This window comes from Myotis lucifugus, unplaced genomic scaffold (assembly GCF_000147115.1).
Source record: "Myotis lucifugus unplaced genomic scaffold, Myoluc2.0 scaffold_23, whole genome shotgun sequence".
Taxonomy (NCBI): Eukaryota; Metazoa; Chordata; class Mammalia; order Chiroptera; family Vespertilionidae; genus Myotis; species Myotis lucifugus.
Window position 1 is genome coordinate 8,572,229 of NW_005871071.1, and position 27,647 is coordinate 8,599,875.

Below are 27,647 nucleotides of genomic sequence, written 5' to 3' on the forward strand. Positions count from 1 at the left end.
GGAAGAAAGAGATTTTCCCAGCAACCTTCACAAATCATGACTCAGTGGCTCTCCAGATTATGACCATAAACTGCATATCCACCCTTGGCTCGTCCCCAGATTGCTCTGCACTAGGCACATTCTTCTCTTGGTTTTCCTAAAGACAGTTAGGACACCGAGCTGGGCTTCTAGCATAACACAGGAAGTTGCCTCTCCACATACCATAGCCTCTCCTCAGTGCCCCAAATCGCCATCAGCATCATTCTGTCCAACCTCATTTCTGTTAGTCTGCCCTGTCCCTCCAAGTTCCCATGAAATTTGAGGAAAATCATTTTCTGCTACAGGTTCCAGGTTCAAAGGGGAGGTCCCGAGGAGAAGGTACCATCCTCATTCTTCAACCTCTCCTCTCTGAATCCCTGTTTATCTGATCTTGAGTATTCTGTGAGTGTTCAACACAAACTAAAGGATTACACAGAGTTGGAATTTGCCAAAACCCATGTCCTAAGTATCTGGAATTTTGTACATATTTTTAGGCTAGAAACTGAAAGGGAAATCCTCAAACCAGCATCAGTGACAGGAGAGAGACTCTTAGCGGCCTTGTGGAAACGCTGAGCCTCGTGCATGTGCGTGCTCACTCTGGGCTGCAACGAGGCAAGCACAGTCAATGGAGGAAGCAGCAGAAGTGCCTGCTCCTGAGGGTTCCCTGGGACATCTTACTCTAATTTGATGAAATAACAAGCCACACATATTACATACATTTTCTTAAAACCTGTGTCTGAATTTCTGGTTGACTGAGGTCACAGTCGTGTTTTGCTTTCAGTTACCTTGACTGGAATATTTTTCCGAGTTCCAAAGTCATATTTTCTCCTGATGACAAATTTGAATGCTAAATGTGTTCCAGAGGAAAAAAGACCAAAAACTATGACAGATTTCCTTCCTGAGGGGTTGTATTTCACAAGTAGAAGACTGTATTTCTAGGTGTAATTATAATGAGTAATTCTTAGAAAATTCTCACTGGGAGCCCTAGATTTGGGTGCTACTATTTCATGGTAATGTCTTCCCCAATTGGCTCTTGTGACAACTCTGCCCCTTGCTGTTTGATTTTAGATGTTAATGAATGTCTGGATCCAACCACATGTATCAGTGGGAACTGTATCAACACTCCAGGCAGCTATACCTGTGATTGTCCACCTGATTTTGAGCTGAATCCGACTCGAGTTGGCTGTGTCGGTAAGATCTTAAAACTTTTCAGAGAAGCATACTGTTTGTTATTTTTAAAGCAGCATTGAACATTGCATTCTCAATTTTTTTTAAAAAAAGTAATATGAAAATGTGAACATTTCCTAAATTTGTGAAATACTTTCAGATTCCTTTTCTGTAGAAAATTCCCCATTTAGTTTCTCCGTAAAAATAAATTTTGTGTTTTTAAATAGTTTCTGAAACAGTTTCTGAAATGGATTTAAATTTTCAGCTTCCACGTAGAAAGAATCTGCCTGACACTTTTTTGTTTGTGTATGGTAAATAGATACCCGCTCTGGAAATTGCTATTTGGATGTTCGACCTCGAGGAGACAATGGAGATACTGCCTGTAGCAATGAAATTGGAGTTGGTGTTTCCAAAGCTTCCTGCTGCTGTTCTCTGGGGAAAGCCTGGGGTACTCCTTGTGAGCTGTGCCCTGCTGTGAACACCTGTAAGCAGACATCCTCTTATTTATTGTCATTATTCCAGTTTGGCCAATTCTCCTCGCTAGATGCACAGAATAGAAGCCCCAGTGGGAGGGAGCTGCCACTAGTCTCTACTCTTCCATCAGGAAAGGAGATCAATCTTCTCTGCTTTGTTGAGGGGACCCTGCTCCCAATTTGGTGGTCAGGATGTGTCACCAGTTGGCTTGCACTAAGAGGACAGGTGGAACAGGTTACAGTTCCCTCCTACCTGCGTGATAAGCAGATCCCATTATGTTAAAGAACACCTTCCAGGCTAAGTCACTTATAGTGCTTCCTTTCCAGGGACACATTGATTGGTCTCTCCTTTGTCATTTATTGACTTGTCTCAGAAGCTCTAGGACAGATTTGAGTGTCCCTGAGTTTTCGAAAAAGAAGCAATTAGTTAAGCAAACATGAAATGGAAGATTATTCCATTCTTTTTTTAAATTTCTTTATTGATTAAGTTATTACATATGTGTCCTTATCCCCACATTACCTTCGCAGCCCCCTCCCCACTCATGCCCTCACCCCCCTGTTGTCTGTGTCCATTGGTAGATTATTCCATTCTTATGGTATGACTTTAAAGAAAGTTCTAGGATGATTTTAAGGCCATAAATAATATATCCTAAAAAGAATAAAAGGCTTCCCATTTTTCTAAGTGTGTCCCCAGGATGATTCAGAGTCAGATGTAGTTTCTTTGGCAAAGGTCAATGGTATGTACTTATGCGGTATATTGGGACAGGCATTGATTCTTTCCTTGATAAAAGGCCATTTATTCAGTTTTTCTAAAAGTACTTAGAGCACCTAAAGTATGTACCTTGAGTGTGCAAAGATGAATTTCACTAGATCCTGCCCTCCAAGAGTATACTGTCTAATAAAATAAGGCCCAAGCATATAAGCAATAATTCAATGTAGGCCTCAATAAGGGAGAAAAAGGGCAGACTGTGACATGAGTGAGAGGAACAGCCCACCTGGTTCTAATTAGGACTCCATCTCATGCCAATCATGTAACTTTGGGCAAGTTGCTTAGCAAGCCTGAGTTTCCTCATTCATAAAATACCTCATAGGATTAAATGAAATGACTTGAGTAAAGCACTCAGCACAGGTATGAATGTTCAGCAGGCATCTCCTTCTCCCTTCTCTTCAGAAAGGGAAGTCAGTCTGGCATACGGTGGTGATGACTGTGCTTTTTTAAAAAAAAGATTTAATTTTTTAGAGGGAGAGGGAGGGAGATAGAGATAGAGATAGAGATAGAGATAGAGATAGAGATAGAGATAGAGATAGAGATAGGGATAGGGATAGGGATAAGGATAGAGATAGAGATAGGGGGAGAGAGAAAGAGAGAGAGAGAAACACTGATGTGAGAGCCAGACATCTATCAACTGATGTGAGAGCCAGACATCTATCAACTGCCTCCTGCATGCTGCAACCCAGGCAAATGTCCTGACCAGGAATGAAACCGGCAATCTTTTAGTGCATGGGATGATGCCCAACCATCTCAGCCACACTGGCCAGAGCATGACTGTGCATTTTTTTAACTGGGCCTTGAAGGAAGGGTGTGATGTGAAAGTGAAGACTTAAAAGGAGTAGTGGACAGCAGAAATAGGAGAGAGAAAAGTAAAAGAGGAAGAGGAGGGTAGTTAATTTCATTGATATTGAAAGAATCCAACCAAGATGTTTAAGTGGGGGAGTCAGCTTGTTGATTAATAATGATTAGCAAATAAAAGTCCACCTTACACCAAACTAGATTGGAGCTAAAACTGGAATATATACATATTTAAAGTTATATATATACATATAACATTTCAGAAATCCAAGAGAGGGATTATCAAATTAGGGAAGAACATGAGGACCATGAAAGAATTGCTTCATATAGATACTCACCAGGGCTTTCCAGCAGGTTAGGGTCATTCTTATTCATGTGTTCCTGTATGTATCACACTGCTGGTGCATGGCACTGAAATAAATGTTTTTGAATGAAGTAGTTGGATCAGAGAATTAATGGGGGGAGTCAAAGGACACTGTAAAAACTTGGTCAGAGGCATCAGTATTACTGTCAGTTAAACAGAGGGCAGGAAAGATCTCTCGTCATTATGGAGAGAAGTGGGGTGGGAACCAAGAAAGAGCAGCTCTTCCTAGGGCGCTGTCTGGAAAGGGTTTTGGAAACAGGCTGATTAACATTATTATGGAAGCTGTGATTTCCAGGAAGTAAGTCTGGACCAAACATAATAATGGAGGAGTCTGTGAGAAAATTAAAAGGGAAAGAAAATCTTTAAAAAGAAAGAAGGATGGAGATGAGGGAATAAAATAGTTCACAAGAACATAAGGCCAGGGGAGTGTGTACAGGGTTCAGAGACTGAGGACAGTGGCCATAGTAAAAGCCTTTTGAAAATGATGAGCATAGATAGAGATACTAACTTGCTTCAGATGGGTGGGGGTCACTGTTAGAGATTCCTGCAAAGGAATATGTGCAGTTGGATATGTCAGTATTTCTCTCGAGGACACCATTGCTAGAAATTTTATCCTCAAAAGAACTCAATTTGATTTTTTTGTTTCCATAGCTGAGTACAAAATTCTTTGTCCTGGAGGAGAAGGTTTTCGACCCAACCCCATCACTGTTATACTGGAAGGTAATTCTGTTTCCTTTCTCAGAAAGAGCATACATTTTGAACTTCCTTGGGTTTACTGACAATGCTGAAGAAACACTGCTGTCTTCATTTTGACAGACATTGACGAGTGCCAGGAGCTTCCAGGGCTGTGCCAAGGCGGCAAATGCATCAACACCTTCGGTAGTTTCCAGTGCCGCTGTCCCACGGGCTACTTCCTGAATGAAGATACCCGAGTGTGTGATGGTAAATGGCCCCGACAGGATGATAAGTTCTTTCCAATATTGAGAACTGACCTCAAAAGCCAGGAAAGCTGAAATTTAGCAAAATAACACAATGGTCTAAATAGGAACATAGTCAGGTATAATGACAGGTGGCAGTGTGCACTAACATGACTGATATAATGTCATTGTCATCATGCCAAATTGCCACAAAACTCCCTCTTTTCCTGTGGGAAGTATAGTTTTATTATCTTACACTTATGTGTACAAAAGATTTCCATGCTTTTCAGAAAAGCCATTTTTTATTAGAGCAGCACAGGTCCCATTTCAGTGACTTCTATATGCTGGGCAGGTCTGGGCTCTTCTTCCTGCCCTTCACCACTGAGCATGGGTACCAATGCATTTAAATTAGCTTCTCTTAAAGGCGGCCCCTTTGGTTTCCTGATGTGATGACCCCTGTTCATCCTGGAAAGATGGAGAATATTGACCACTTTTAGCTGTAGGACTTGGGCTACAGACCAGGCTGAGAGAGATGGATTTCATTTACATGCAGGAGTCACAGGACTAGTTAGAGAAGAGACTTCCTTGCCTCCTGGAGGAAAAGTAGCCCTCTGGTTCTCTGAAAGGCTTATTGGGTGACTCATTGACAACCTTGTTGAGTGTTAGTTGAGCATCCAGTGTGTACAACACAGCTCTAAGATCCATGGAGTTAACAAAAGTTGGAATCAACTCCTGTGTTTGAAAATAGGGAAGGAGGTGTGAAATACCTGTTTCCATGCTCCCTTACCAATGCGGATTCATGAATCCAGCTGTCGATAGCTTCAGGATACATCATATCGTTCCATGGATTTTGTGAACATACGAAGTACTATACACAGTTGTCTTTCTGAAGGATGCTTGAGAATTATATTTTCTCCACATTTCCATCTCTGCGTGCCTTTGAGGATGTTATGGACTCAGTTATTAGGAACTCATACCAGAAAGCAAAACTTCCCTTGTTAAAACCTCCTTTTCTGAAAATGCACACCCACATTAGCACAGATAAAGGACACTGATGCACTAAACATCTGTTTCTCTTGTCTGGATTTCAAAGTGCTCTGTGGTCTTTCTCCTTCCTTGTCAACATTTATAGTGATTCTGAGTACCAGGCTATTCCCAAGAGTGAAGTGTCCATCTTCCCACACCACTTTCTCTTTGGATTACAGATGTGAATGAATGTGAAACTCCAGGAATCTGTGGTCCAGGGACATGTTACAACACCGTTGGCAACTACACCTGCATTTGCCCTCCAGACTACATGCAAGTGAATGGGGGCAATAATTGCATGGGTAAGTCCAAGCTTTTGTTAATAATGCATGGTTGGTCCTCATCTGCAAAGAGAAAAAGAGCTTACAGGTCCAGCAATTAGTCCTTATGTTATTTGCTCCTTTCACTGTCTTTGTGAGAACCACCTCCCCTTTAAACCATGAGCTTGGCCTTTTCTCACCACCACCTCGTGTGGGTGGTTGGGAGTTTTCTTTAAACTGTAATGTTGGAAAATCCCAAACAATGGTTTAATAGTACTTCTTTTGTTTGACTTTGGGTGTATCTTTATACAATTATATTTACAGCACTGACCGGCAGTATTAAAACATCATGAGTCGGAAATGAGAAAATTACTGCCAAATAGCAGTGGAGAATTGTTACTAGGAGACGGGGTGGAGAGTCATGTAAAGTTTATTAATGCTACAGCTACATAATGACCTAGTTTTGTGGCACCAAGTATCAGGGACTATATTTCTCAGTTGTTGTTTTTCTTATGGCACTATAGGTAGATGGAAAGTTGTGTACGAACAGGCTTTGCCCTTATCAAAGTCCGTTCAAAAGAAGCTCACTGCTTGAATATCCCCTTAGAAATCCCCATGGCATCGCCAATCCCTTCCTTCTTCCTTTCTTCTAGATATGAGAAGAAGTTTGTGCTACAGAAACTATTATGCTGACAACCAGACCTGTGACGGAGAACTGTTGTTCAATATGACCAAGAAGATGTGCTGCTGTTCCTACAATATTGGCCGAGCCTGGAATAAGCCCTGTGAACAGTGTCCCATCCCCAGCACAGGTGAGTTTTAGCTTCACCATCACCAAAACTACAGGTAAATCAATTCCTCATAGATTGTTGGGGAAATGAGTCTCAGCCAGGGAAGGGATGGGTGCATCGTTAATCTTCATTAGAACAAAATGAGCTCACAAAGGCAAATACTTAAATTTGCAGTTGATCCTGGTCCTTCCAGCTGAAAATTTAAGTTACAGAATATGCTTTCTAATTTTTATATTAGTTCATTTACCAGACTTACAGACTCGGCAGATCACAAAGATATACATACTGTTACCAGTCTAACTAAGGGACTGGAAACATCATGCAAAGCAATATGACAAATAAGCAAACCATATTCCCATTATTTTAACTTATTTATAACTAGTCCTGTTCCAAAATAGAATTTAAGGCAGCCCACAAAGAATCAAATGTAAAACAAGATGGCCTAAGGCAAATGGCAAACAAGGGCAAGAAACTTGGAGCAAGTTAGCGAGGCTAATCCACAGAATTCCAGCCAGGAATTTCCAAACACTCGCCAGAGATGAGCAGTAACTTTGGCTCCAAACTTCCCAGCAGCTCACATGAAAAAGGGAGACATGAGCAAGTCTAAGAATCTCAATGACCATGGAGCAAACTCAGCACTAAAGGGAAGCGCAACTCTTTTTGATATTGAGACCTGAGAGAAATTTCTTCTTCTATCCTCATAGAGAAAGATCTATATAATGTTACTTGTTTTTAAAAAAGGATAATTTATATCCTTGGAGAAAATGTACTGAGAATTTTGGTGCACTGTTATTATAGCATATGCTAGATGATATATTTCATGTATGCCATGATGACATCACTTACTAATGTGATGATTTAGATTGAGTGAGCTATTGTGTATCCTGTAGAACCTACTCCATTCTCCAGTGACCCGTAATACAGCAAATCTATGTCTAGTGCTACCTGACAACACATGAAACATTTTATTTGAGTAAAATATACCATTGCATCCATTGTTTACTGCAGAAATAATGTAGTATCTATCACTTAGAATTGTAAATTACCTTACTCGGCAAGATAACGCTAAACCAGGTTTGATAAACTACATATAGCCCCTGGGCAAAATCTAACCCACCACCTATCTGTGTATGGACCACAAGCTCAGAATGAATTTTACGTTTTTAAATGGCTGAAAAAAATTGTTAATTTTTTAAATCACCAAAAATAATTTTTTTAATCCTCGCCCAAGGATGTGGGTGTGTTTTTTATTATTATCAATTTGAGAGAGAAGAAGAAGGAGGAAGAGAAGGAGGAGGGGGAGGAGGAGGAGGAGGAGGAGAGAGAGAGAGAGAGAGAGAGAGAGAAACATCGATTAGTTACCTCCTATAAATGTTCCAACTGGGGATTGAACCCACACCCTAGGTATGTGCCCTGACAGGGAATTGAACCTGCGACCTTCTGAAGCATGGAATGATGCTCTAACTAACCGAACCACCCTGCCAGGGAAAAACAGACTTTTTAAAATAATATTTCATGACCTGAAAATGATATGAACTTCAAATTTTGGTGTCTATAAATACAATTTTGTTAGAACACAGCCACACTAATTTCTTTACATTGTCTATGGCTGCTTTAATGAGATAGTTGAGACTGCACAGCCTGAAAAACCTAAAATATTTACTCTTTACCCCTTTAAGAAAAAAATTGCTGACCCTTTGTCTGATTGTCATTGATGATACATACCTTTCAAAAAATACCTGTGGGTTACACTCACTTGTTGTGTGTATTCACATATAAAAGTATATGTGTATATGTCTCTATATATTTGTTTTTAATTATTTTGGAAAATAAATTTATTTTTATAAAATGTTCTATTATAACATTTACACAAAATCTTTTTAAATTAGATTTTGCAAAGCTAGATAGAAGTTCTAGTATTTTTTTTATCTTAATGGATATTTGTATATCCCTTGGAGACCACATTGGAGACCCCTGATAAAGATTATCATTTACTTTCAGAACTGTCTGTCAGAGGTTTAGGCATCTGCGTACTCTTACTAAAATGTAAGATGTCTTCTTCATATTGAATATTGACCAAATCCAATCATGGCTTTTCATTACCTATACAATCTGCACACATTTGAGGAGTCCCTGAAATTTACCTGGATCACCAGTGTCTGTTGGCATGACACTTATTGGAAGTGGACACTCATGAGTAAGACATAAATCACTAGGAGAAGAACATGCTACATTTACTTCTAGAAACCGTTGACTAATTTTCAGTGGGTTTGACCAATAAGGCAATGGCCATCTTGAACTTAAATTTATATCATGCCGTAATAGTTACAGTCATGATCTGGAATGACAAAATCTCAGAGTTAGAAGGGACAGCAGATGACATTTAGTTCATTCTTTATTATCAACTTTGCTGAATTCAGGCATGAGAGAAAGATAGAGGGTCAGGAGAGAGAGAAAAAGCAAGAGTGCAGCACCAAAAGAAATCCAGCTCCAAAAATTGAAGTAATGGTATAAGTTGGTGGTTTGGCATGAATTAGTGATTAATAGACCTGATGTCAAGAACTTGGCTAGACTTACTATGGTCTTCCCCAATCTACTGAGGAAATGGCTTTTGTAGGCATTCCCCTTAATTCAGAGTGTAAAGAGACACTCCTGCCAGTCCTTGGGTTCAGAGGTGAACAATACCCTTATAAAAGCCCAATTTCCTACAGGCAAGTTCATACAAATGAGTGTCAGATGGTGGGAAGACCGCTGCTTGTCCCTCATGATGTCAACATGAGGTCACTTCCTGCAACATTCATCTTAAGGGCAAGATTATAATATCTGTAGGAATTTCAAATTTATTTTTTATTTTAAATACTTCAAAATATGGATAAATATCTTTTCAGAATGTTTACAAAGTAAATTCTTTCAGCCCAATCATTGCTCTTTACTGACCCCTGTTCCTATGTCCCTCACCCCACCTTTGTCTAATCACTGCAGACGAATTTGCTACACTCTGTGGAAGTCAAAGGCCAGGCTTCGTCATTGACATTTACACCGGCTTACCTGTTGGTGAGTTATAATGCCATTGTTGGAACTTTCTGCTTTTGTCTTTGTGTTAAGAAAAGGGTTACACGTTATTTTCTCAATTTGCTTTTTTTTTCTTAGAAGGAAAATTCATTAAAGAGTGTCATTTCAATTTATTGAAACACTGATTCTTAGTTTGAAACGAACTGTGCAAACACCCCGGGTAGCTCCACCTAATTGGCAGCAGCATTTGTTGCTCATGATTAAGGGGACTGGAAGGCTTTTCACAAAATTACAATCAAGCTTAGTTAAACCAACCCTATGCATCAACAAAGAGAGAGATTCTGGGAGCAGGGCCAGTTGACGTTTGATTTGACTGTAATTCCCAATCCTGCCTTCTGACTAAGACATGCGTTTAATATGACCTTTCACACCAATCCTCACGTATAGGTTGTTCACCTAAATTCCTTCTTGTGGATCAATTTTGTCTTTCATGGAATCTCCCCAGGTTATCTGCTTTGGGAATTTCAGATATGAAATTTTAAAAAAAATCCTTCCAATCGTAACTGAAGCAGAGACCATTATAGTGCTAGAGATGCTTGTGCAAGAGTCAGAAGTATTGCACAGCGGTCAGCCAACGAGGCAATGCTTCTGTGGTTTAAAACCAAATAACATAAAAGTAGAAAGCTATTGCAGTCTCAGAGCTTTTCCCCTGTGTGATTTATATGCATCCTTAGATGCCCCTCCTCAGTCTGAGCGATCGAGTGTAGTAGCAAACATCACCACTTGCTTTGTTCCACCTTATTCCTAATAAGTAAACTGAAATCCACATCAGCCTTTCCAATGACCGTGTTTAAGAAAACAAGGGTCTGGTCCAGCAATCAGCCCGGCTCCCTTAGTGCCAAATCCATATGGCTCCACAGTCTAGTCAACGTCCAAAGAAACTTCATGGTTTGGAAAAGGAAACTGCTAAATGACACTGGCATAAAACACCTGGCCCCAGCTGCTTTGCTTTTCCCCTTCCCAAAACAGATCTTTTCATCTCCCTAGAATCTCTGATCCGAAGATAAGTAGTCTTTAGTAGTGATGAGTCTCCATGGTAGGACCAGGAGTGCACCCAGAAAGGCCTGCCCTGTAAGGCTGGCAGTAGTCAGACTCGAAACAGCATTAGCACCACCCACTAGTCGAGCTGGAAAGGTCCTAGACAGCATCTAGTCCAAATGCCTTGCTTTGCAGTTGAGGGGACAGAGGCCCAGAGAAGGGAAGGGACTAGGCCGAGGTCACCTAGCTAATTAATAACAGAGCTAGGACCAGAACCCAGTCCTGACTCACAGCTTGCTTTGACTCTAGCTCTTGAAAACTGGAAATGTGATAGTGAGCAGTATACTTACTGTACCAAATTCCACCATGACAAAATATTTAGATGACTGGGAAACTTTGTTTTATTTAAGCTTTATACTCTTCTTCTGAAAGGCCTTAAGATTGTTGGCATATAGAGCCCATTCGTAGGGGTTAAAACTATAGCAAGTTTATTAATCTTGTCTTAAAATATAAACTTCTCCATGTTGAAGTTCAAATGAAATCCAGACAGGAAAAGAAAATATAAATTTTTATTATATCCTTTGACTGTTTTATGCCGAACAATGGCTAGAAATTTGACCCAGCCTATTATTGTTAAACATGATAATATATCACTTATATTTAAAACAAATAAATATGCTATTTTATGTTTTAACCTATCCTATTGTTGGATTGGGTTGTTGTTTTTTGTTTGCTGATAAGACACAGCTGTAGTCTTATTTGCATAACTTTTTAACAACATGAATGATAAATGTGTGAAAAATCTAAAAACATAATTACCTGTATTCAAAATAGCAATAAAACTTTTGAAATTTTTAAAGAGATCAATTTTCCTTCGCACAAAATCAAGCCCTTTAGAAAAGGGTCTAAAATAAATGGATAGCCTGTCAAATTTCTCCTTTAAAACAGGCTGGTTTCAGAGGTGAGTCTTCTGAAATTATAGCATCTTTTGTTGGCTCCACTTACGTCTATGGCCAACTTCTTACAACTTAGGCAAAATGCCTTGCAGAGCCTCCGGACTACAATAGTAAATGAAAGGATCTCAACAACAGTCATAGAAACCTGGAGATTTGGAAAGACGTGTGATGTAGATAGACCAAAGCTTTATATCCCCTCCCAGCTTCTGGAGTGTTTCGTGAAACTACCAAGGGGCTGATGGAGGGGCCCTGAGAATAACAAGTGCTTTGATAAAGGTTTTCTGAAATTTGTATGACTGTGATGTGAAAAAACACAAGGGAGGCAGGACAGCTGGTTAGAGGATCCCTGGTATCAAATCGGACTCTGCTTCTTATTGGCTGTGTGGTCTTTGGCAAGTTCCATCCCCTGACTTGGCCTCAGTTCCATCACCCACATAGAGACCACCTCGTAGGGAGACTGATGATTCAGTGAGTAAATCCAGGTTGACTGCCTGACAAACTTGGTATATAGACATTATTAACATTATTATCCTAGAGGGAACTGAATGAATGGGAGATCAGAGCAGGTTAGACAGAGAGTGGACCAACCAGGCTGGTGGAGAGTGAGACCTGCCCACAAGGTTCCCTCACCAACTGGCCAGCCTGTGTCCTGTTCAAATGCTCACCAACTCCACTTCCAAATACTGGTTCTTAGTTTAACAAATTTTAATTGACACTTAATATTTGTCAGACAGCATGCTAGGGGCCTGTAACAGTGGTGTAGCAGCTAGGCCCAGCCATGGGCTTAGGAAGCCACAGTCTATTCCAAATTCCGACAATCCTTCCTTAGTGCTGACTCCGTCTTCGCCATCAGCTGGGGCCCAGAGTACCCCCAGACCTGACCAAAAACCTAGTGAAAGAGGAGGGGGACTGAAGTTGAATTTGAAAGGCCAGAGTTGGCTTTGACCTTAGGCTCCTCCTCTGTTCTTTACCAGCTCCCCTTTCCCATTCTAGCCAAACATTGCCACACACTTTGGGTAGAGAGGCTGTCTACTCTCAGCAGTCACTTTTTCCTTCTCCTCTGCCCAGTGTCCAGGAGATGCAAAGATGGCTTCCAGCTGGACAGTGTGGATGTTCTGAAACAACATAAAAAAGACAGACACTAAATCCAGATAGACAGATGATTGTCTGGAAAGTGGTTTAGTTATTTCAGTTTGCCATTCATTGATGTTCCCTCCCCCTTCCATCAACCGCATCACCCCAACATACACCCACACACGTACACACATGTACACGGCCGCACACGTGCGTACGCATTTTCTCTTCTTTGGTTTTAGACTTTCGTTGAACATCGAGTGACTTTCCCTCCCGATCGACCCTGCCCAGGGGCCATGTTCTGTGCTGTCACTCATGCCTGGCTGCTCTGTTTCTAGATATTGATGAATGCCGGGAGATCCCGGGGGTCTGTGAAAATGGAGTGTGCATCAACATGGTTGGCAGCTTCCGATGTGAATGCCCAGTGGGCTTCTTCTATAATGACAAGTTGTTGGTTTGTGAAGGTAAGTGATGATGTCACTCTGTCGTGTCCAGAAGGGAGCTAACTGGTGAGCTACTTACCCACACACTTGGCCAATTTCACAACATCGGAATTTCATAAATTTGTCAAGCTCTAGCACAGAGAAGGGCACCGTGGGGAGCAGCATGAAACCTCATGCAAAAAACATTCACTAACTCCCAGTGGAAAAAGCAGGACGTACGTTCCCCAGCCCTTCTCCCTACACACACAATGTATTAGATTTCCCAGCTGATATGAAAGAGCCTTGAGTTCCTGGGTGTGTCCGATAGATTGCTTTTGTTTCTCATTGCTCGAAAGTGAGCGTGAGTGGTGGGCAGTCATCTTGAATTGAATCTCAAAATCAGCGTTCTCTTCCAAACGGAGCCTTTGCTACTCCCAAGTGAAAACAAGGCTAATGCAAATATTCCAAATGCATGAGAGAATTCCAAATGACAGGAACGGCAAATTCAATTTTATAGGAAGAATGTTGGCATGCATGCAAATGGTACTTTTTTCATTTTCAAATGACCTTCCCTTGCCATGTGTATGTGCTGTGATTCTGCACATTCCTTGCAGCACTTCATCTTTTTCCTACGTCTGGGGAAGATAGTGTCCCTTTACATTTTAGTAAAAGGGACAACGTTACTGGTTATTAAATATACCATGTGCCCTGGGATAGCTGGAATAATTTTCTATTTAATATGTAAACTTGGAGGCCCTAGCAGCGTTTTTGTTCATGTTAGAAAGTGTTAGTATCCCTTAGAGCATGGATTAGAGCACATATGTCAACATTTTAATGTTAAAAAAAATACTTTTCTCCTAAACTGGGGACAATTATAGACCATGTTATAGCTCTAAGCACATGTTTGTTAATTTATCCTCACCCGGCTTTTAGTTACTACGCCAAGCCGGCACATGGCCTTTCCTCTGCCTGCTGGGTGAGGGAGTGGGAGTGGGGTGATAGCCACTCAGAGCCTTGCTAAGGAGATAGTCATTTCACACCTGGGCCGCCCTGTATTTGGAGGCAATCCAGGAACAGGTGTCTGAGGGGGAGGCGTGATGCCGGGGAGAGAGGAAGCCCACCGCGGATGATCATACAGCGCTAGGGTTGACCTTCTTCAAAACTACAGTCTTCTCCCCTCCGTACAGGCCTCAGATGGCTGCCTCCTTGTGGCATCTCCCCTCTGCTTTCATTCAGAGATCCCTTTGATGGTTCCTTTATCCAGATGCCTCTTTCCTATTCATATTTGCTGAAACAGCAGCCCTTGGCCAGAACCCGCAGGGAAGGATACCCACGACCACCAAGTCAACCTAGAGGTTGATACCCACATGAGATCAGAAACCCACAGCTGTGCCAGTGTAAGCCACTTAGCTGTCAGGGCAGCATTCAGTGGATAGTGAGATTACGAAGTGCTCCAGCTTTTGGGTTCCGTTTCATAGGATATCCATCTGCAGGGTGAGTGTTTAATCCAGGGTCAGCCGCTTCCCAGCACGATCCTAGCTCTCAGAATCAGAAAATGAAGGTTGATTTAGTACATGCCTCAGCAACGCTGAAGTTGGAATGAATTCCAGAAGTGATTTAGAGGGAGCTACTATGCATCTGCTCTTCCCAAGTATGCACACAATCAGATGTTAGGTGTCTGATGCACCACAGAAATGCTTGTCTGTGACACCGTTTGGCTTCTCCAAGGATACAAGCTACCCTCGGTGTTTCTGAACACCCTTACTAAGAGCAGTGCACACATGGTGGGTGAGGTGGTGCTGGCAAACAGACTTCTGCTCTTGTATCTACTGCACAAAGAAGCATCCCCCTCACCCCCCCGCCCCACCCCCCCTCCACACACACACACAGGACAGAAACTCCCACTGACAGCAGTCCTGACATTTTCCCGCCACAAAGCACAGGCCTGAGAGGCACCGTTTGATGTATTTGCCGCCCCCTTGTGGGAACTTCTGCTGAGCCAACTCTGTGTGAAACCGCAGTGCGAGGGCTGAGGGCTGACTCCCACCTGCGGTACAGGCTCTTCCTTCAGTGGTCTTAGGCCTGAATTAGATTATTTCATTGGAGCAGGGGCAGGGAACACGTATTTTGCCACATGGAATAGACGGGAATGTGCAGTAACTTTTGCGATGCCATGAATTTGAACTACATTTTAATTCCATTTACTACATAATTTGAAGTACATAATTACATGTAAGTGACTTTAAACTGTTTAAATATATCTATATCTATACATCTATATGCAAACAACCCCCTGAGCATAGTCAAAGCTTTGAAGTACACAATATCCATTTTATTCTTTTCTTTGATAATGTGAACTGGGTTGTTTGCAGTAGTTTTATGTGCAACATGTTCAGCTTCCTTGGCTTGACTGCCATGTGGCAGTAATTTGAGCAGCAGCCTCTGCAGCCCTGCCCTCCAAGTGCATCTGTGGACCAGGAGCACCAGCTTCTCCCGGGAGCTTATGGGAAATGCAGGCTCTCAGGCCACCCCCAGACGTGCTGGTCAGAATCTGCCTTTCCACAGATTCCATGCAATTCATATGTACCCTGAGGTTTGAGATGCTCTGCCCGCCAGATCTTCAGACAAGAGAAACCAGATTGAATCATAAAACCCTGGGGCTTTAAGCAAATACAAGATTCCCTGGGATCATTGTCTGGACCAGCCGTGGGCAAACTACGGCCCACGGGCCGGATCCGGCCCGTTTGAAATGAATAAAACTAAAAAAAAAAAAAAAAAAAGACCGTACCCTTTTATGTAATGATGTTTACTTTGAATTTATATTAGTTCCCACAAACACTCCATCCATGCTTTTGTTCCGGCCCTCCGGTCCAGTTTAAGAACCCATTGTGGCCCTCGAGTCAAAAAGTTTGCCCACCCTTGGTCTAGACTCACGTAAAGTCCTGACTGTAGCAGTTGAGTTTCATGCCTTTTTAAAAAGACATGAGTAACATTAGAGTCCACGTGTGTCCTAAATCGAATACTAACATTTCTGAAAAATACTAGTAAGGTGGGAAAATTAGAAAATCGTTTTCAGTCCTCCATTGTCTGTTTCATAAAACTGATCAAAATGAGAAAATATAAATTTGTTTTGTGTGCAAGGCTTCCTTGACTGGTTACCAGATTCCGTTCTCCTCCTAATTAACTTCTCTTCTGCCTGCAGATATTGATGAGTGTCAGAACGGCCCGGTGTGCCAGCGCAATGCCGAGTGCATCAACACTGCCGGTAGTTACCGCTGCGAGTGCAAGCCCGGCTACCGCTTCACTTCCACGGGGCAGTGCAACGGTAAGTGTGCCCTGTTAGCTGGACATGCCTTCCCAGGGGGTTGTCTCCATTTATGTATACATATAAATATTTTTATTTCAGAGAGGAAGGGAGAGGGAGAGATAGAAACAGCAATGATGAGAGAAAATCATTGATTGGCTGCCTCCTGCACGCCCCACACTGGGGTTCTAACCCACAACCCAGGGAATTGAACTGTGACCACTGAGCCACGCTGGCCAGGAGATTATCTTCATTTAGGCTGCTGAGTTCTAGCAACTAAACCGGAAAAAGCAAAACTGTTGCAATGTCTAAACACTTACCTTTTTTCCCCTCGTTATAGATGAGATGTTTTCAAAACAATAAATAAATCATGTACATGCATAGATTTCATATTTACCCATCTGCTACCCTGCCGCAAACAGCCACACCCAAAATACATACACATAGACACACACACACACACACACACACACACACACACACACACACACACTTCCCTAACCAGGGACAAATACTTATCTTTTTAATTCCACATAATCCCCCTTGGAGAGTTGAGTTTGTCACCATCTCAGCCACACTCCCCAAATCTAGACAGCGAAGCTCTCCTGAGCTGCACATTAACCTGCAAAAAATGAACAAAAAAGAACCCAGTATATCTCTTCCTCCTGAACATTGTACAGATGTAAGATCACTCACTGAGGGCAGCAAACATTAACAGCCTTTTATTAGCTGTGAGTCACCTACAGTAAAATGAGAAACTATCTCCCAGAGGTTAGTTTTTTGTTTGTTCACTTGTATCAGGGATGTGGTAGAAGTACGGAGAATGAGTGTGTTGCCAACTTAAATTGATGGTAAAGGTATTCAAGTATCTGATGGTACCTTGTAGCCAGTGGTATCAAATGAAACCACTGGTATTTCAGCCCAGAAGCAAAATAATACTTCATAATGATTTTCAGGTAAGTTTTAGAGTAATTATAAATCATTATATATTTAGCAAAAAGGCCAGGGAGAATGTGTTATTTTGCTTATGGTTCATTTCACAGGGAGTTGCCTGGATATTTTATGCATTTGTGAATGAAACAACACAAGGGAACATGGTCAGATTCCCCTTGGATTTCCTTGCCCACCAGTGAGTAAGTGGTAGGAAGTGCACGGCTCTCAGGGTATTTTGCATTGTTTCATGAGAGCTCAGTGGGAAGAGGGTGTAATAGCAGAACAGAAACTCAATTTGAGAATCAAGACTTGCTTTGTTGAGTTTAGAGGAGCATGTGCAAGTGTTTAGCATTTTGTCAACAGAGCTGTTGTTATCCACGTATTTTTTAAAAAATGACAGGAAAAGTGAGGACGTCTCTGATATGAGCCACAATGCCCTTGTGAAACTTGGCATTGAGACCACTTCCCTGCATTTTGCTCTTAATTTATATTTCTTTGAAACTGAATGAAATAATTCCAATCCAAATAAAGAGTTGCTGATAATATAGAATGTGCCATTTCACACCATTTCGCGCTCAGGCAAGAAGTTCTTTATACATTAAGATAGCATGTCCAGCCAGGCCTGCTGGGCTCAAGCCCTGTCATGTTTTCTCATAGAGTTAACATAAATAAAACTCTCCAGGCATTAACCAGCCATGAGGGCTGTGGGAGTGTTGTTTGTAGCCAAAGCTCTATTTCCCTCCTTCATTGAAATCCTCAGAAGAAAGGGAATGTACATACATTTTGGAATTATTCAGTCTTTAGGGTTGAAGACTTCATTCTGGTAATGACTTCATATACATCTTACTTTAAAAATATTTTTAATGTCTTTCAATGCTGTCCTATATATGGCATTTTTTAGGCATAATGCAAAAGACTGCTCTTTTCCTGTGTTTCAAATGAAAAGAACTAAAATTTTCTTTCCATCATGAGATTTTTATTTGAATTCATCAGTACAGTACATAATTTCAAAGCAAAATCATAGCTGGTGGCCATAGTGCCCACATAGTTGCTGAGAGATTTGAGAGAATAATTAGTTAGTTACCTAAGCCCAGGATGCTGGCGGGACTTCAGGAGTCGTATAGTTACACAAAGGTAGCCCCCTTCTGCAATCTCTCCCCCAGCTAAAGACAAGAGGCAGGTTCTTCCCAACCACTGCCTCATGGTCTCTCCTCTCTCCACTGACTATGTGAGTTTTTCTCCCCCAAATACCACGTTTAAACCTCTTATCTCAACCTCAGACATAATCTCCTGGGAGTTCACATCCTGATGCTTGAGAAACCTTGTTTTCTAGTCTCAAAACAAAGTGAACTTCACCATTAAGTTCTATAGGATTGTGTCTTTCCATTTCACCAGTAGACTCTCAAAGTACTCTGTGTTTCATTTTTTGAAATCATCATGAGATAGGCAAGGTAGGAAAGAAAATTCCTGATTGGGGAGCCATTTCTAAGAAGACCCTTCATGTTCTGTATTTCCTGGGGGCTCCAGAGATAAGACAGACCTAGTCCCCTGCATACTTCCAGGTCTGGCACTACCTTGAGGGCACTCAAGGTTTGGGTCAACTATGGTAGGCCCAAAGACACACCCTCAAATCAGCTTCCTTCCCAGAGCTTGGCAATGGAAATCAGTTTCCTCTGTCTATCCCAGAGAACAGTTTGCTCATTTTAAATCCATTTTCTCCAGTGGGAAGAATCATACATAATTTGTTAACTAGCATTTCTGCATAGGCTAGTGGTAGCTCCTGAGCTGCTCTATACCAATTTCCTCTCTTAATGAAATATTCAACCCTACTTTTAAACAGTATGGTGATTGATCACAACTCTACATGTTCTGTGTATTGGAAGGAAGTGCTTGTAAAAATGGCAGCAGGAGCCCATGGAATGGAGGGGATACCATCTCTTCTGGGCACCACTGCTCTGTGTGGTGGAAAGTGCCCATTCCCAGCTGCTGTCTGCTCAGTAGGCAGGGCAGAAAAGGAGCAAAAGTGGATTATTTGGCTGAGAGCAAGGTGCTGCTGTGCCCCACAGCATCTACACCCAAGGGGGCGGTCTGCTTTTTGCTTTCTTCTGTGATAATGGGAAAATCAGGATGAATTGGTGCTCTTAAAATTATATTTGACCTAAACATGTCCTATAAGCTTTAAAAAATTAAATTAGAGACATAAGTAAGCATGTAATTATGTCACATGTGGATTCGTGCAGTCAATTCTGCCCTGCAGATGATGAGATTTCAGGAGAGCAACCAAGACTCAGTTGATGAAAAATACAGTTTAGAGCTTAAAGACTGGGCAAGATGACAGAGCTTTCCTTTGAATGAATGTGAATAAAAAGAAAGAAATATCATTAGGATTGTCACGTGTTGAAAGGAGCCATGTGTAGACATGAAGACTTGGTTAAAATGGAACTAAAGGTTATAGGAATAAGACAAAACAATGAGGTGAAACTTGAACAAGGGACAAGGCAGGTTGTCCATCATGAAAACCTATCCTAGCAAAGGGATTTGTTTGACTTTGGTATAAATTTCCAAAGGAAGCTGTGAAGGGTCAATGATTTGAGGCCCCAATTCTTGACTAGACAAAATACTTCAATTAATCCACAGCCTGTGATGATGCTTTAGGAAAATAATCAAATGAGTTATCTCCCAGCTTGGATTTTTCTTCCCCATTCTACTTCTAAGTTCTCTCATCTTTCAGAACATTTTTTTGAATATTGCCTCTGTTTTCATTTTTTTTCATGTATTATTAACATACTCTGAATGTGCCCAATAAATGGAAATAAGTTTTAACCAGTATTGAGGCAAAAAGAAACATAATGCCTGTGCCTGTTTTACTGTCTTAGTTTATAAATCAGCCATGAGAGAAATACCTAGAAGTAAGTTATTCAATTTGGTTTTAAAGTTTCTATGTAAGATGCTAAAGATGCCTTTTGCCTACAGATCGCAATGAATGTCAAGAAATCCCCAACATATGCAGCCATGGACAGTGTATTGACACAGTCGGAAGCTTTTATTGCCTTTGTCACACTGGTTTTAAAACAAATGCTGATCAGACCATGTGTTTGGGTGAGTATGTGATTATTATTTCATTCTTCCTTCATATCCTATTGAAAAATTCATTTGCATCTGAATATATATAATAGTCAATACTAAACTTTCCAGCAGTTGTCTTGCTATTTATAAAATAAAAACACAAGCAGGTGTGTAGCATTAACATCCTTTGGTATTGAATCTCTGGCCATCTGAACATCATAAACTTCTTCCTTGATATTCATTTGGCTGTTAGTTAAAAAAAAAACTTCTGACTAAGGTATAAAATTTAGAAAGATATTTAGATAAAAATTACCTCTTATTAATATTAATAGCCTGTTATTATTTTTTATAATATTTATGGGGGTTTGGCTGATTGGAACAGAGTGCAACTTTTGAGTGTTTGAATATGAACATTCTTTAAGATGAGTTTATAGTATTTACCAGATCCTCAAAAGCAAATTTACAGATGCTACAAAGGCATAAAAAGTAAAGAAATCTTTTCTGAGGAGAAAAGAGCTCAAGATTTTAAATCTCTTCCCAGGTATTAGTACTGAATCAGGATCTTGATTTAGAATAAACTTCAAATATGTAATCATTTTCTCTCTTTATCTCCTTTCTTTATCTACTTTAAAGCAACATCCATTAGGTCTTGTGGGGACTTCATGAACATGAATCAGTTTCACAGCTGGAAAAGGAACAATCAGTACAGTAATGTTTAAAGTGCTTGCCTTTGGCTATGATTGAAGTCACCCGTTAGGGAACATTCTCATAGAGTTTTGTCTTCTTCAGAGCAGATACGTTTTAAATGAAAGGAGTATAACCAGCCCTGCTCATCACTGGGGAGCTAACCTCTGCATATTAATGGGACCCTGCCCAGATTCCTTTCTGTCTCTTTCATCTGAATTATCTGCAACCCGCTACCAAAGAACCTACCCTACCAAAGCTCGGCTAAACACTAATCACTCTCAGCAGAAGCTCTTGCTTGCTGGCAGCGTGACTTACCGGATGCCATCTGCAACCACACACACACACACACACACACACACACACACACACACTCGTTGGAGTCACCCTGGAGTCAGCAATAGCTTCTTGCTTTAGGACAGGGGTCCTCAAACTTTTTAAACAGGGGGCCAGTTCACTGTCCCTCAGACCGTTGGAGGGCCAGACTATAGTTTAAAAAAAACTATGAACAAATTCCTGTGCACACTGCACATATCTTATTTTGAAGTAAAAAAACAAAATGGGAACAAATACAATATTTGTATTTGCATGTGGCCCGCGGGCCGTAGTTTGAGGACCCCTGCTTTAGGATCACAGATTATGTATCTTCATGTGAAAAATTGGAAAGGACAGGAAACCCTAAGCCTGACACCACACTTTGCCAACCTGAGGTGTTGCCTCTCAGTCCCTCTCCCTCTCTTTGTCCTTCTCTTCCTCTTTCTGCCCCACTCTTGCAAACCAGCAGTATCAGCTTTCTTTCATGGAAATGTCTTATTTCCCCCTTAATGTGCACCTGCTCTTCATAAGAAAGATGTCAGCTGCTGAGGTGAGATGTTTTATAAGATGTCCAGATAGCTTTTCAAAATAGTCCAAGAGAAAAGTCATAGGCCAAGGAAAAGACAAACAATAATGCATGAGTGTGTGAGAGGAGCTAAGTGCCAACACCACCTTGAGATCGTTTAGGAGGGAGAGATACATCACTCTCGGTGGGAGTGGTGGAGGGTTTTAGGGGTGGACTGGGGGAAAAGGGGAAACAATGTCTAAAATGTCAGGTGAGTTGGAAAGCTAATTTATGTTGTTGCTGATTGCAGGGTAATATCGGGTGACTCACTGCTTTTTGGGAAACTGCAGTGAGAATCTTACAGGCTGACGTTTGCCAAAGGTGGCAGCAAATCAAGACCCAGATGCTCACACAGTTTCCCATTTGCAAGTGAAAAAGAAATTGAAAAAAGTGGCAAGGGTGGAGGATTCTAGAAGTAAATAGAATAAAATAATTCTTGTCCAGTTCTCATGTCCTTAGCTTGCCTCCTTTCACAGGCCAACCAAGGAAATGATTTACTCCCCAGCGTTAGAACCCCGCCTTTTGCTGGGTTCTCACAGGGAGCTGCCACTGCTGGAACCCGTACCAACACCCAGGACTTCTCAGCCCCCGGATGGCACTTTATGAACTCTAAAATGCCCTTTACCCCCAGGTAACCATGCAACCTCCCCTTCTGTTAATAATCATGTTTTCTATGTTCTTCGTTCCTACTAGACATAAATGAGTGTGAAAGAGACGCCTGTGGAAACGGAACTTGCAGAAATACAATTGGCTCCTTCAACTGCCGCTGCAATCACGGTTTCATCCTCTCTCACAACAATGACTGCATAGGTGCGTGTGCAAAACAGTCACCAAGGGAGTCAAGTTCATATGTGCTCTTTGGAATTAGCATCGTTCCCAGTGTGCCAGCTGTCTTTTATTTTTAACATACGCTGTCATATGCATGACAATTGTTTAAAAGATTTGTCAAGTAGAATATGCTAATTAAATGTCATATGTAATAATGTACGTCCATTACTTTTATTAAAATGCTTATTAGCAACTAAAATTTATGCCTGGTATGCTGTGAATTGAATAAATTTTAAAATAATTGAAATGATTACATTTTAAAACATAAGCAAGTGATGCTCTGTATAAAAATTACATAATTTATGAATAATGTGGACCTGCTTGTCTACATGTTTCCTCTAGCCTCTTTTAAAAGAAGTAAATTATTGAATCTATTAAAACCTCCTCATAAAACATGCACCATTATTCATAAGTGGGTGTAATGAACCAACTATATATTGTTCTTGAGGCGAATTTAATATAATTCCAATTATGGGAATACTTAATAATACCCTCAGTGGTGTTGTGTATTAGTAACTCAGTGTTAGCCTTTAAAATTAAACCTAAAGGAAGATTAAGATAAACTCATATAAGATTGTAATATAAATGATCAATCACTAATTAATAAAATGGTGTAATCTTTTTAGGTTTTGATAGGTACTTATAGCCAGGTCTAGATTTTCATTGGAATTTCTTGTTTGGCTGAGCCAGCAAAGGCCACTGAAATTCAGAATAAGTATTTTTCCCTTTAAAGGTTATGATCAATGCTGGGATTATGACATTTTCTTTGGAATATATCAAAGGATATTTTTTTGGCAGATGTTGATGAATGTGCAACTGGAAACGGGAACCTTTGCAGAAATGGCCAGTGCATCAATACTGTGGGGTCCTTCCAGTGTGAGTGTAACGAAGGCTACGAGGTGGCTCCAGATGGCAGAACTTGTGTGGGTGAGTCCCTTCTCAGCGAGACCCTCCAGAGAACATCCCAGAGACCAAAGAATCATGCCGGCTCTACCACCATGCATCCTTCTGGAAGCTCAAAGGGAAAAAAAGCAGAGTAGAATGACAGTAATAATTCCACACACACACACACACACACACACACACACACACGGACACATATACCACTTTCCCTCCTCATCTTTTAAAATTAAATTATACTCACAGGTAATGGTTAACCTGGTAGAGAATTAGACAATTAAATCATTCTAAAAACAATTGTAATTCCCTTTCTTATATTTATTTTCTTCAAAATAACTGTAGTAAATTCTTATATGAATTTTTTGGCTGCTCTCAAAATCTTCATATCCGTTGACTTTTTACATGCTACACTTTTCTGGAAATACTTCATTTATAGTAGGTTAAATAAAATGTGGTTGCCATATTGCACACTTCTGAAAGCTGTTAAAGCTTATTTTTATTGAGTCATTAATTTTTTTCCATGGTAGTTTCATGGACTAATTTTATTTAGTTTTATGTGTGTTTCTTTGATTTGATCCCAGTTTCTTTGAGTTTTAATTGCTTGATGGAAAGCATGCCAGTTGAAACCTCTTCCTTCTTTTTCTCTTTTCTTTGCAGATATCAATGAATGTGTTCTAGAACCTGGAAAATGTGCACCAGGCACCTGTCAGAACTTAGATGGATCCTACAGGTGTATTTGTCCACCTGGATACAGTCTACAAAATGACAAGTGTGAAGGTAGGAGGGCATTTGGAAATAAGTAGTATTGGTTACTGCACTGGCATTATCAAAGTCAAAGCTTTTCTGATGGTGTGGCGGTGTCTTCATTTTGGAATGCTTTAGCAAAAACAAATCCAAGAGCAGAGAGTGTGACTTATGGCCTCAGATGGTGAGACAAGGACATCTAATTCTCATGCTAATCCCTGACGAAGTTATTTGCTCTGTACATAAGGGTGGTCATATGACCCTGACTCTTTTCCAGTGTGCTTTTATGCAGCTTATAAAATATCTTAAATTACCTGTTTTTAAGTGCCAATAGTTTGCAACTAAAATTAGCTTCCTGATTCCAGTTAAAATATTTGTGACCGCATTCAAGGTTGGATGCACGTGGCTATGTAATTTGTCTATGTTGTTTTGACCTATAGAGAGGTGGAAATGTGTTACTACAAATAAATTCTCTGCAAATTTTATAGTACTGCCTTCCTCAGTACATACGCCATTGCATTAAATGAAAGACATTAGTTGCCAGAACTTCATAAATAACTAGGGTTGAAAGGATTCTTAAGAAGTCACCTAGCCCATGCTCCCGCTTTGAGCAGAACTGCATCTAATCCGTAATGAGGAAGAAATGTCTCTACTTTAAGTATCATCAATGAGGAATTTTATTATATATCCAATTTAAATTGCAGTCAAGTGCAAATATTACACATGGAAACATATAATCAAAATTAGGCCAAAATGCAAATTATTAAACATGTTATTTTACTCTTAAAGACCGGCTTTTTTCACTCCATGGTTACTGCAAACTTCCTCTAGAATGAACAGAATAGAAATGTATAGAAAGAAAAACAAAGGATCAACATTTACAGGTTAATTTCTACTATAAGAGAACAAATCATAACAACAATGACGAAAACAGTAACCAAAAAGAAATGTTTGACATTTTTACAAAAGTTGGCTTCTCTCTTAAGAAAAGGTTGGATGTTGCGGTGGAGGGAGTGTGGGTATGGAGTAAATCAGCAGCAGCAGTTCAGATTTGTTAATAAACCACAGGAAACGTGATGCAATTATAAATGCCATGTAATAAAATGGAGTGATGAAGAGGCTGGCTTTGAATTTTACAGGAAGATAATCACTTCACAGTGCACATTACTAAATACCACATTTTTCGTGTGGTATTTATAATGTTAAGTCAAGATAAAGAAGTTAAGTTTCTAGTTTCCCTTTAGTTGGACCTTGTGGGAATAAAGCTGTGTGAGGCAAATACATTTTGGTGTGGGTAGAACTCTTTGTACAAACATCACAATAAAGAGCCCCAAGATGCAAGAGATATGTGTTTTAAAGGGAAGAAAGGTATTTCCATAAAAATATTATAGCTCAGAATCAAGAGTGACCTCTTTTTCACGACAAATGTCTGCTGAAAGGGGAAACAATGGGCAAATCTGTTGGAAAGAGTGGCTATACATTTTCCATAAGTAGGATGGTCATGTAATTTTTATGACCAAACCAACACAATTTTAGGATGAGCACCATTAATAATGAGGCCAGGCCAACAGGCATGTGCTGGGACTCTCTTAGGGAATCTAGGACTATGGTTACCCAAGCCATTCAAACTTTACCTTGGGCCAGCCTTAATCACGCCTTCAGAATAGCTAAGATGCAGAAGGAAACATGATACAATTATAAGTATATCAGATTCTTATTATCTGGAAGATGAGAGAATTATTACAGGAAGATATTTTGTGTTTTCAGAAAAATTAACCTGCAAGTGAGAGTTCAGAGCCTCATCCTCTGTGATATCATTAGTTTGTCCTGCATAGGGTTATTTCCATGAGTGTTAGTATCTTTGTGAAATTCACAGTTAGGGCTATAGCATGAGGTACTGAGAAAAGTGATGTGGGTGAGTGGAAGGAAATAAATTTGGTCCAAAGCTAGATCACTCACTGAGTAACTCATTGTCAACACACTTAAAATTTCAGGGCTTCTGTTCAGTGTGCAGTGGTGAAGCCAGACTGGGGTGTGTTGCATCTTTCCTAGCTTAGGGGAGGTTGGAATTACTCCAACTTTTCTAACTAACCAAGCAACACAGTCTGGGTAAGAGATGTTTTTGGTTGAGTCCCTTAGAAGGTACTTGCCGATTCCATTTTTGGAAGAACTGTCAAAGACTAATTTTTAAAGTCATCACAGCCTATACGTATACCCATAGCATATGATATAGGAAAGTATCCTCATAACTGGGAGAATTTTGAAAGTCAGTCACACTTCATATTTCCACATTTTGCATCTGGTACCTGATGGTTTGACTTTGTTTGACATGTGTACTTCTTTTAGATATTGATGAGTGTGTTGAAGAGCCAGAAATCTGTGCCTTGGGCACATGCAGTAACACTGAAGGCAGCTTCAAATGCCTGTGCCCAGACGGGTTCTCTTTGTCCTCTACTGGAAGAAGGTGCCAAGGTAAGTGCCTTTGAAGGCCTTAGACTTTCATTACCCTGTGTTTATTTGTTGTGGTTTTATTTTTAAAACATGGCAAAGCTTTGATTCTTTGTGAAAGAGAAGATGGAGAGTTTTTATTCACCCAGAGGTCTAATGACTACCATATGTCAGAAAGTTCATTTTTACTTTCAAGGTTAAACACTCATCCATCAAGTTATGGTTGCTTGTGCAACAACTGTCCTGGCACTGAGACCCAGACTCCCCTAAGAACACAGATGCTGGTAGGCCTGTGAGTGGGATCAGCCAATAGCCACTGAATGTGGCAAAGCCTGGCACCATCAGCCATTAGCCACACAGTCTCTGGCCCTGAAGAGGTAACCTAGATAAATATGGGTCAAAACCTAGGCTTTCAGACAGAAAAATGTGATTAACCCACATGTCCCCAGGATATCGTGCCCATCCCTTACATCACAAGTTTTCTAAGAAAACAGAAAAATAAATTCGAACCGACCAAGATTCTTGCTAGGCCATAGTCTGTTTGCAGGAATAATACATGTGCACTTTTTTAAAAAATCAAAAGGGAGCCTGAACTTAAGCATAACACAGTGTATTGTGTCCCAGAAAACTGTTTACATTTTACTTACCAATGCAATGGTGTGAGTCTGTCTATTTTCACAAATTAGTTTAATGAATTCAAGAAAAAAAAACAACCCCACAAACACACATAATTCTCCTCCCCCACACCCCGGCCCTGCTCCAGTGCCTTTTT

The 27,647-nt window shown here is 40.6% G+C and overlaps 1 protein-coding gene across 1 annotated transcript in view; it reads left to right on the forward strand.

Annotated features, from left to right (window-relative positions):
• FBN1 (fibrillin 1) overlaps positions 1–27,647 on the forward strand; it is a 236,126-nt gene that overhangs the window by 177,985 nt on the left and 30,494 nt on the right. Inside the window, exons 36-49 of the mRNA XM_006085996.3 lie at positions 1,087–1,209; positions 1,505–1,669; positions 4,244–4,312; positions 4,409–4,534; positions 5,715–5,837; positions 6,449–6,607; positions 9,569–9,640; positions 13,005–13,130; positions 16,291–16,413; positions 20,299–20,424; positions 22,649–22,765; positions 23,582–23,710; positions 24,341–24,460; positions 26,774–26,899. Coding sequence (XP_006086058.1) covers positions 1,087–1,209; positions 1,505–1,669; positions 4,244–4,312; positions 4,409–4,534; positions 5,715–5,837; positions 6,449–6,607; positions 9,569–9,640; positions 13,005–13,130; positions 16,291–16,413; positions 20,299–20,424; positions 22,649–22,765; positions 23,582–23,710; positions 24,341–24,460; positions 26,774–26,899 — 1,704 coding nt within the window. The remainder of the gene's footprint in view (positions 1–1,086; positions 1,210–1,504; positions 1,670–4,243; positions 4,313–4,408; positions 4,535–5,714; positions 5,838–6,448; positions 6,608–9,568; positions 9,641–13,004; positions 13,131–16,290; positions 16,414–20,298; positions 20,425–22,648; positions 22,766–23,581; positions 23,711–24,340; positions 24,461–26,773; positions 26,900–27,647) is intronic.